The sequence below is a fragment of the Pygoscelis adeliae genome, unplaced genomic scaffold, assembly GCF_000699105.1.
Source record: "Pygoscelis adeliae isolate BGI_AS28 unplaced genomic scaffold, ASM69910v1 Scaffold1050, whole genome shotgun sequence".
Taxonomy (NCBI): Eukaryota; Metazoa; Chordata; class Aves; order Sphenisciformes; family Spheniscidae; genus Pygoscelis; species Pygoscelis adeliae.
This window is the reverse complement of record NW_008823897.1, coordinates 103,203-114,514: the sequence shown is the minus strand read 5'-3', so window position 1 is coordinate 114,514 and position 11,312 is coordinate 103,203. Positions and strand designations below refer to the sequence as shown.

At 41.9% G+C, this 11,312-nt stretch overlaps 1 protein-coding gene across 1 annotated transcript in view; it reads right to left on the bottom strand.

Moving 5' to 3' along the window:
* Positions 1-641: 641 nt before the first annotated feature.
* IKZF3 (IKAROS family zinc finger 3 (Aiolos)) overlaps positions 642-11,312 on the bottom strand; it is a 29,444-nt gene continuing 18,773 nt past the window's right edge. The window contains exons 6-7 of the mRNA XM_009334977.1: positions 6,550-6,666; positions 642-1,339 (exon numbers count right to left, since the gene is read on the bottom strand). Of these exons, the coding sequence (XP_009333252.1) occupies positions 642-1,339; positions 6,550-6,666 (815 nt within the window). The remainder of the gene's footprint in view (positions 1,340-6,549; positions 6,667-11,312) is intronic.

Genomic DNA, 11,312 nt, shown 5'->3' with positions numbered 1-11,312 from the left:
ATAGGTCTCATTTCTTATTTTGCTATCACTGAGTAAGGTGCATGTGGGAGTGACTTTAAAGAAAGTGAACAGAGGGGTAAGAAAAATGAAAGTGTGGTGGGGCCGCATGCTCTTTAAGACTTAGGGGAAAACCTTTAAGGAGGAATTAATAATCCCTCCCAGACACGCGTTCTTGCTTCGGTGATTAGCCATTTGAAGACCGTCGGGACTGTAACAGCTAGAAAAAGCTCCTCCTATATACTTCTGACTATACATCTGACCAAGCAGGGAAACTGGCAGCAGGGCATAAAAGCCTTTTGCGCTGAGTTAAAGCATACATTAGAAAACCAAATGCACGTTAAAAAATAAAAACATCTTAAATGGCTCTTAATTTTCACAAAAATAAAGTTCATATAAAAATTGGTCTCTGCTCCTGGTATTTTATACAGTACCACTCACCACAGCAGCTAGGCATAGATGCTACAGAACACTGAATTATTTGTAAAGAAAACATTTAAAAAGGCGTCACCTCCCGGTGACGCTCGTTTAAAAACTGGCATAGAAAAATACTCAAGAAATTTCTTTATACTAATTAAAAAACAAACAAACAAGCCTCCCCTCCGATCTAAAACAAAGCCTTTGACCTCAGAAAACCAGTCCTTTTATTTGAGTACTACTCTGTGCTCTCCTCGTGCTATGTGTGAGGAAAACTCGTATCGGTCATGGCTTCTGTACCCGCAGACGTTGCACTCGAAGGGATCGCGGAACCCGTGGCAGCCCATGTGGATGGTGAACATCACATAATCCAAAAAGAGGACGCGGCAGTGGTCGCACCGGTAGACCCCGATGGCTTCCCCTTCCTTGTTGATGACCCTAAAGGCATCGCGTGGGCATATGGCAGGCGGCTTGATTATGTCATATGGCCTCGGGAAATCCTTCAAGGACTGGAGGCCGTTGCGGGCCTGAGCGGGGATCATCTGGCTTTGATGGAAGGTGGGATTCTGCCGCTCCTCGTGGTTGCTGTCAGTGTCTGTGGAGTCTTGGCCGCTGTTGTTTGGGGAAAGGCCTCTGTCGGAAGACAGGCTTTTGTCCCTTAGGTGGCTCTTCTCCGCATCCTGGGAGTTGCCGTTTGGCACGTCGGTGCGGGTCAGCGGTATGGGGTACAGACTGCTTATGACGGGGACCATTTCGGAGGTGGGAGCCGGTGGCGTCTGCACCAGAGGGCGCAAGGCTTCAGCCCCAAGGTAGGTGATGGCATTGTTTATGGCCTGGTCCATCATGCGTCCTTGCATTATGTCGCTTTCCTTTTCGTACATGAAACTTGAATTATAATTAACATCAAAACTATGTCGTTTCTCACCTGCAAAAGAGGAGAGCTATTAAATTACCTGGGTGAGTAAAGAAGTATTTAAACTCCGCGATGCCTTTTCTAAATGGCAGTAGCCTCTGGAAAATAGAGGCATGAAATGTTCTCTGCGGAAAGAGGCCGTTCATATACACGAGTAGCTTTTGGGTGGGGGGTTTTTTTGGAGGCTTGTTATTTATTTTTTAAAGTCCAGCCTTGGAAGCAAAAATGTAATAGAGGAGGTGGTGAGGATACTCACTGGACAAATCATCATTAAATTTTTTTAATTATTCTGGGATTTAAGGGGAAGAATATTATCAAAGCTTCCATAGATTAACTTCTCTCACCTTTTTTCTAGAAAAAGGTAGATAATCATTAATGAAAATACTTGTAAAAGAGCTAACGGATAACGAACGAAAGAACTCCGGTTTCGGTACCAAGACTGCAACCTCTCGTTCTTGACTCGTCCCCCGAGAAGCGTACCCCTCTCTAATAGAAAAAGCGAAGACAAGTGCCGGCTGAGATCCGACGCACTTTTCATTACTTTTACCCATCTGAGAGAGTCTTCTTTTATACGTCCTCGGACACCAAAGTCAATTTTCCCCACAGTCCTCCGACAACTACAGCTTCCTCTGCACCACGCCTGGTTTCTTGGAACTCTACACAGGTTTTCAGATAATCTAACACTGGCAGCTATGTATATACGCATAGAAGAACACATTTAAGGTCACTTGGTATGGGGCTAGTGAAAGAGGCGTGAAACATGTTCCTCTGGGCGTGCTAGGGCTTTGAAAGCTCTAAATTAGACAGAACGGGAGGAGAGCCGAGAGAGCACGTACCTGAAATTCTGCTCACGCCTCTTCTAGCAAGGACTAAGGCAAGGGAGGGAGAGCCGGGCAGCACACTGCAACTAGTTCTCTCTACGCCAGGTGCAGGGAGGAAATCAAACTGCACCCCAAAAGGACTAAAGTCACTTTTTTGGTGACTGTCTAGAAATAAGTAACCGAATTCTGTGGTTACATAAAACATAAAATCGTTCATAGCTTTAAAAAAAAAAAAAAAAAAGGACCAGACCAAACGTTTCATGTGCAAGTGACTTGCAAACATCAGATCCACTAATCTTTTAGTTACGGTAACTGGAGTAGTGCAGATGTTTATCAGTCACCTGTCAACACCATGACTCAATGTATATGAAACTCATTAGGTTTCACTGCAGAGGCAGAAAACCAGGAGCTCACGTTTCTCTTATAAAACACTCAAAAAGGTTAGTGAACCACAAGAGTGTAACTGCTTCCAACCCTCAATAAAACTTGTGATCCAACTTTACACGGAAGGAAACAAAAAGATGTAGCACATTTCTATGACTCATAAAACCAGCTCCAGGCAAGTGAAAGATGTGAACAAATTTGAAATTTAAAAAAAAAAAAAGGCAACAAAAGCAAAAAATACACAGGACTCCCTAGAAATTTTGGGTTAGGAGTCACTGTCGTAAGACACAAAAAACACCACGTATGATCACCGAGGCTCTCACAGTAGTCTGTTATGCCACTACCCCGGTGGCTTTTTAAAACCCCACAACAGCCCATTCTGCCTCCCTTAAATTACCAGTTATATCAAACGAAATGCCAATGCCCAAATGCTCTTCTGACATACATTAACGTGTCATGTTGCTGTACACTTTTAAAAGGCCACGGCACATCGGGAACGGACTCCTTCTATGAAAGGGCAAGAAATCAGGCTGTAAACCTGACTGCGGCATTTCTCAGCTACTTTGGGAGGAAAAGGCATTACATAAAGAATGGCTCCTCTCTTTGCCCCCCGTCTCAGCAGACACCCCAAGGCAAGCACGCGTCTGATTTCGATACCTCAGTGGGATGCCTATATTTAGGTAGGCTGAATCGGCACGAAAGTGCCACAGAAAGTGCTAATGGCATATCCAGAACGTCAGCTATGGCACCGTATCGCGATCAAGCGGATGGGGAGCCACTCTTGAAATTTCCCTCCCCCCCCTCCTCAAATACAGCAAACCTCTCCATGAAGAGAGACAAAAAGCCAGATCAGTACTTCACTCAAAAACGACAGCAATCAGTCAGGAGAAAGTTGGTATCAATGGTTTAGAAGAAGGGAAAGGAGTATAAGGGGACCGGGGGATGAATAAGATGGGCTGTGCCTAGAGCAGCTGATGCTTCATCTTCCTGGCCAGCAGGACAGTGTAATAGATTATTCTGAGTTAAGCCGCTACCTGCACTGGGGGAAGTGCCACAAAGTTACTGAAAAACACTACATTAAAATTAAATTTACAGGTTCTCCAGCGTTCATTTACAAAGCAGCCACAGGTTAGCTGAACATCTTTCCTCCTTTTTTTTTTTTTGTTTTGTTTGTCTCAGTGCAATGCAAAAGCTTTCCCCTTCAAAATTCACACACGAGCCGTAGCGTATGACACATACTCATGTGCTGCTCAGCGATGCTTCACTTTAAAATGTAGGTAGATTTTTGCAGCCTGGTGAGGTGTGGACACTGGAAACAGGGAGCGGACCTGCTTCCTGCTGCCGTGCTAACCGAAGCAGGCAATTTCTCATTAGGCTTTGCACGCTGGGGGATAATGGTGTTTGTTACCGGCAGAACTGCACTAGCACTTTTACCACTATGAGAAATATATTTTCACTCCTGGTCTCGGCGAGAACTTGTTTTTAAAAAGGAAGAAATAGAAGCCTGTGGGTCAAGACACTCAGCTGGTGTAAACCCGCAGAAATGCATTGACTGCCCTGGCTACTTCGACTCGCGTCAACTGAAGATACAGCCCCACGAGTGTTTTATACAGCAGTGAAGTACCACCAGCACAGGTTACCTAGTCTGCTGGGCTGGGGTTTTTTAATTTTTTTTTTTTTTTAAATATCTGTTCATTAATCAAACCAGGAAGTACAAAAAGTCAGGGTTTGTAGATTTGGTCCATATACATGCAAAACAGAAATCCACAGCAAAACAGGAAACACAAAATCATAAACTTCCATTCAAACCCGTGTTCCCTCATAACTAAAGGGAAAGTTGAGGACAAAACCTTTGCAGGAGAAGCCTTTGAAGGGAGGCCTAGTGTAGAGCGTACGGTCTGCTGATCTGTGTCCTTACTTGAGACTTACACTTGTGCACACGAGGTAGCTACCGAAAATGAAAATGTGAAAAAATAAAGTGGGCAAGACTCCTGGTGCTCGTATGAATCTCTGTAGAGCCCTCAAATAATAATAAAGGTGTTTTTTTTTTTTTTCTGATCAATAGACTTCATTCACAGAAATGAGCCGAACAAAGATGCCTTGTTAATACACATCTCCATCCCTTCTTCCTGGCAAAATGAAAAATCAGCACCCGTTCTGAGAACGCCGTTTCCCAAGAAATCACAGAGCTGTCCTGGCAGATTTGCACTCCTACGCATGCAGTTCAGAAAGTCACAGAAGTCAAATCAAGGTTGGACAGACTGCTCTTGCACACATACTTCCCAGAGATAAAAGGGACCGAGCGAGTAATTTTTTCACATATTACTTAACAAGAACATGCCAATCACATAGGTTCTAGAAAAACAGTAAGTTTCAGAAATTGGTTATTTTGTTCCTTTAGGTGAACTGCCCTGGGTCCTCCAACTTCTCCACAAAAGGCCTTGCACGACGCCCTATCAGTTTGTGTCATCTGCAGACCACGTTACTGAGCACAATCGCAAATCAAAAAAGGATCTATTCCATACGGTAACAAGTATGCTGGTGAAACAAATCAGAAAAACACTAGTACTTAACTGTAAGCGTGTGCCGAGTGGTTGTGTCCTGCTGCAGATGTGTTTAATAAAATACATAAAGATTGAATTGATAGCAATTGTAAAACAAGATAGGGTGAAGCTGATCTCGGCGCTAAAAAAAAAGGAAGCTAAAGGTTTTCAAAAACATTTGCATTAGTATTACTTTTTGAATCACAACATGACATGTAAGGCCTAAGTCACCCAGTCAACAGTTTCAATATTAAGCAGCCAAAGGCACTCAGATGGAGCGTGCTGGTGTTACTTCACTCCTGTACAAAAACGTGACCTTTTGAAAGCCATACGAAGATGTCTAAATAAAAGTTACCAGTTTTCACAGATGAAAGTCCAGCGCAACCCACCAAATCTAACAAGAGCCACGTTACCTTCAAAAATTAAGTTGCTTTTATATCTATATGGATTTAGCAGCACACCTTTACCGAGGTTTGGACCTCAGCCCCAGCCGTTCAAGGCGGGTCCTCAGACCATCCCTCTGCCGGGGGGGGTCTGTCTGGCAGCAGCTGACCCCTGCCTGCACGCTCAGCCCCACGCTTCTCCCCTCCCCAGTCGTGTGTGAACACCAGCCACCACACGGGCCCCTGTTCTGAAGGAAAAGTTTGTAGTAAGAAAAATAAGCGCTCGGTACCTGATATAACCGTAGAGAAGATAACAAATAAGGCATTACTGGTACTGACACTATATAACTGCTGACTAAGTCAGGTCTTTACTCAGGACACGAGAGTTGCATTTTATTTTTTTAAAAGGCAAGTTAATGAAATAAGACTAGCCGAGAGGATCAGGCGTTCACTGAAACACAGAACCCGCCAAACTGGTATTTAAGATCCCCAGCATGCAAAACTCTGATCGTATAAAATTAAATGCAAGAAAAATGCTATGGAAACATCTTGTTGCTTAAATTACCACAAGAAAGGATTTGATATTTTTTCATCATATTCAAATTCAGCAGGGTGACTAACAGACATTCAATACTTTTCTGTCTTTAGGCCTTACTCCACACACGCATCCTGCAAGCATCTTCAACTCCTGCTGACTAGAAAAAGCACTCAGCTCTTAACAGCATTAAGCCTTCCTGTTCTTTTCCTGTAAAGAACCTAGCAGAGAACATTTCAAATGCACAGGTACAGAAAACAACACATGGAAGCTCATAAAATATATTTATAAATTGCCTACACAAATAGACACAAAGCACAATAGTAGCTTCCATCCAGTTTAAGTATCTAACAGAATATATTATTTTTATTTTAATCAAAACCCTACAACAAATCACTAAAACCACATCAGATTAATCAAAATTACTTTATTTATATTCTTTTGTATTAGATTATAAACTTGAGAAGGATATTTAAAATAAGCAGAGGCATTGTACTATAGGTTACCAACTTGCACATATTTAACTGTTGCACATGAAAAGGTTTTTTGTTCTTACCAATAAATTTCTGAGGCATTGAGCTTTTTCGCTTTGCCACGTTGCTTGCTAGCCTGTCCAGCACAAGGGCTCTTTCACTCCCCATCTCTGCCTTGATGTGCCTTGCCTCCACGCTTGCTAGTTTGGAAAATGTGAAAAGAAAAAAAAACAACAACAAAAAAACACACGTAGGTGAAAAGGAAAAAAAAAAAAAGAAAAAAAAAAAGGAAGAGATGAATGGTTTAATCTCCGGAGTTTGCCACACTAACTGGGAGGAAACAGTTTGGAGATCTGATGTAAACTTGTTTTGCTTTTTCTGTCATTCTTGCTCATTGCGTCTTGGGCACCAGTTGCGGTCAGTGGAACCAAGCACAGAAACAGACACCGATCTTGCAGTCCTGAGCTCATGCAAGGAGAGCATAAACCATACAAAACCAGTGTCTTCATTAGCAAGAGGAAGTGTAAAATAAACTGGCTGGAAGGGTTGGTTACAAAATGTAGATGGAGATGCAACCTCTGTCAGCCTTTCTTTTTTATTCTGAGTAAGACTGTGTGACACCTGCAGGCTGACATAGTGCTGCAGAGCTTCACTGTAAGACATTCACTCCTCTTGCTACACCTTTTTAGGTATCAGTCATACCTAGATGTCTTCTTAACTAATCACTAAGAAACTTGCATGAAATATAGCAATGTTCCATTAAACTCAAAATAATATAACCTTTCAATATCCACTAACTCATTTTTTTCCAGGTGTCATCATCACTTAACTTTTTTCCTAAATGCTACAGCTAAAACTAATTAAGAATGTTTTCTCTCTGGCACACCTGTAAGCATTAGCATTAGGTGTGTTAAAGCTCGTTACAACCTCCAGAATTTCTAATTTTAGGAAAAGTACATGTGCCCTAAGATCACTCCCTCGAGACTGGGCCGCTGACTGTTCTGAGGATCTTACCATTTTCCAGAGTTCTCCTTTAGCCGTGCTAACCAGTGCCCATCATTTCACGGAAACTACTGCTTGCTCTCACCTCATGGAGGCTGCACAGGCTTTTGAGCTGGAGCAGCCGAGCCGAAGGACTGCCACCTCATATCGCTACTGCCAGACTAATACTGAATATAACTGCTGCGGCTTCCCCCCAAAAAGCTTGCTCTCGCCTGAAGAACAAGTATCGGTAGTGGTACTTTTATATTAAAAAGTAGGACTAAGAGTTTCAGCATTAGGGACCGCTGTGGTGAAAACTAGACACGTTTTAAGAGACTGCCCATGTCTTTAGGAGTTGGTATCTAAGTAGAGGAAAATTAATACAAGGAAGGGTAATTTACTTTCCCAAGGTAATACAAAAGGTCAGATCACACCATGAAAGAACCCTGGCTGCTGTGTTATTGTACTATTGCACTAGCATACCTAAATATATGAAGCATAATCTACATGAGAGAGAAGTAATGCCAGAGGAAAACGATACAAGCACTTTGGTATCGCTGCAGTCCTACTAAATGCAGTTTTATTAAGTATTGGACTTAAACTGCAGTTTGCTAGGTACAGCAAGTGATAAAAACGCAGTATCATCCTTCCATAGCTTAATGTGCAGCATTTCCCTATAAATTTCAAAGTCAGTCACTCCTTACTTGTTTATTATTGCTGTTATTGATATCATATGAGTTTCAGTCAGCACAAACCGTGACTCACCAAACCTCAGCCAGAACTATTTGTTAATGTTTGTTCAGCATTTTGAAAATGTAATGTGCTTCATAAGTGCTCGATGCCACAAACACTAGCTACGAATATGACTCAGGATGGATGGAATAATAGGGCTCAGCTCAGCACTACCTCAGTCCTCTTTCATCAGGCTGTAACCCCGTGATACACACGATAACCAGACCCACAGAGAGCATGCATACACAACGCCTTAAAGGTAATAACGTATTGCTTTTCTGGTCTGATTGTTATTCCCAATTACTCCAGTATGTTTAGAGACTCACATAAATGTATTTATCAACTACTAAAATGCACCTGCTTCCAGCATGAAATACCAAGACAGTACGTAACGGTTTACATTCAGTGAGACAAAACATCAGATTAAGTTGAAACTGTAAGGGAAAGTTAGGTAGGCAGAACCTAGTCATCCGTTTGGATTTTGGCCAGAAGCTCTAGTTAATTCCTGAGAAAAATGTTATGGGATTTTTAATTTCAGAACTTCTGCCTAACTCTCATGCTCCAAAAACTGGAATATGCTTTCTGAGCTCTTTATATTATCTTTAGATAACTGCAGTTCAAGGTTTGAACTATCCCCAGAAAGCTTGTGATCTTGACAGGATCATTGCACAAGGCATTAATAATAGTAATTTAAGTTTTAAAAATGCCAACCCACAACGACCCTGAACAAGATAATAATACAAACAGTGCTGCATATTCAAAAATTTAGGTTGTAAAAAAAAAAACCACAATTCATCCATGTCATAAAAGCAGCTCCTTCTTTTGCTCTTCTAGTTTCTCTTTTTCTCAATCTTTAACAAGAGTTGTACTCATGTTCTATTAAAGCTTTAATGTCACATTTGCAGAATCTTTTTCTCTATCTTCCAACAGAACACAGAGTGATGTTTCGGTAAGTCCTCTTAGCCAGCCCTAGAAACACACTGGAAGCTACACGTAGCATATCAGTGTCTACTTGTCTTGTCAATGTTATTTATGTGCCACCAGGGGAACTTTATTAAATTAGTGTCAAGAGGGCAGACAAGCGGCTTCCTGCAGAGGTAACAATAGTCTTTACTCAGACGAGATTGCTGAGAGACAGTAACTATTGACCTACATAATCTGTTCTGGGACATCTATAAGTATCAATCTTCCAGCCTGATGTCTGTCTGCCATTTTATTTTAACGCTAAGGGTCTCTTCTTTCACATTAGGATTTTCTACTCCTTGCTAATGGGCATTTTTTCCTAAAGAAAAAAATAATCTCTATTTACAGGCCACAAAAGGTCTTTGACAATGTCTTCATAATACAGCCTTAGGGAAACAGACTCTGCTCCCGCTGAGACACAGGTGGCTATACTGCTTCTCTCCCACAACACTGCTCTCCCTACCCAAAAGCTAACTGAAAAAGATCTCACCCACCTCTTTCTTCTGGGGTTCAACTGCATGGCCAGAAAACAACAAAAACTCTAAGGATGCTGAAAGAAACTCTGCAGACCAAATAAATCACCCTCTTCCCTCCCGATCAGCGCTCTCGCATGTGCCTCTGGACTGACATGGAAAGTCAAGCTCCTAACCAGGGTTTTACACAGCAGTAGGCTGGGGCTTAGCCCCAATGCCCTGACCGCTTTTAAACTTGGGTCGCCATCTTCTACTTACCTAACACTAGTGACCGATTATGGCGTTCCCTGAGCACCGCCCGAGAGGTCTCTGTGGTGCTTCCGAGTACTGTTGCCTACCTCAGTGGTGCGCACGTTTCAGTTGTGATCTTATGTTTACAAAACACTTCCATAAGAAAATTTTGCGTAAACATGATTTATCCATGATGAATGACTACTTGTGTTTTCTTGTAATCACTGGGTGACGAGCCACCTCTCTAAAACAGTGCTGTCACCTAGCCATCATGCCATCCTGTAGATGTACAGAGAGCGGATACTCTTCTTCCAGCCCAGAGTGCGAGCACACGATCATTTAGCCTGTACTGAATTGTTTCCATAGTGTGGTTTCTGTCACACCATAAATGTGAGTATAATTTTTAGAACATGCGGGCATTGTTAACAAAACCCTGAAGTACAAAGCAGAGCTCAAATTAGAGGCATTGCTTCCTGCAGCATCTCTATGTGGTCACTAAATAATGGAGAGTGGAACAGAGAGGTGGGTTGTTGTGCAATGAGAACAATGTGACCAGAGATCGCTATCAGGGACTGAGCAACGCTCTAACAATATTGGTACATGAAACCTTTCTTTCAGAAATATTACCACACTGCTACGTCTGGAACATGCAAACCTCATACTAAAAAGCAACTAGAACGGTTATGACTGTCCTGATGCTTTTCAATATTTTAATTAACTATTGGATGATGGCACGTTAAGCATACTTGCGCTTAAAGATGGCTCCATATAAGAAAGTTGCAAGGACTTCAGAAAAGTACCAAAATTCAAAGTGATGTGGGTAAGTAGGAAAATGGTCAGAAATAAAAAACCCTGATGTTCACTAAACACAAGTGCAAAATGCTACCCTTAGGGGGGAAAAAACCAAATCAAATGACCTGCTGAGGTCCTTTCCAGCCTTCCCCCCCTCTGATTTCTGTGATCTAACATAGTGCTGATACCAGAGAATTGAATGGAAATGCCTCAGCAAGACTGGAGTTCCTGTTTTTCATAAAACTTACTACTCCAGTAAAAACACTGCAGTATTTTTTAAAGCGCGCAGGTCTTAAAGGCATAGGGTACAGCCACATCATGTCATACTGGAAATTTACATTTCCTCTGTGACCAATTTAAGGCATACAGTACTACTTCAGCAAGTACCACATAGCAGATTCTGGATAAGTGAAATGTTGCTATTCTGAAATGAATATAAACCACGAGAATCATTTAAAAGCAGGAATCTATAGTAGGTATCATGTTTTCCATTTTCACGCGGTGGACATCTCGGAGTGATTGCCATCATGGGAGTATGTACTGTAACATAAAACCACAGTTACAATATGTATGGGTTCTCATGAAAACCAAAACTTGCTGACGTTCTAGTAACCATTAACTTTTACTAATGCTCTAAAAAACATGTCATTTGCTGAAAAGATGATAGCCTATGA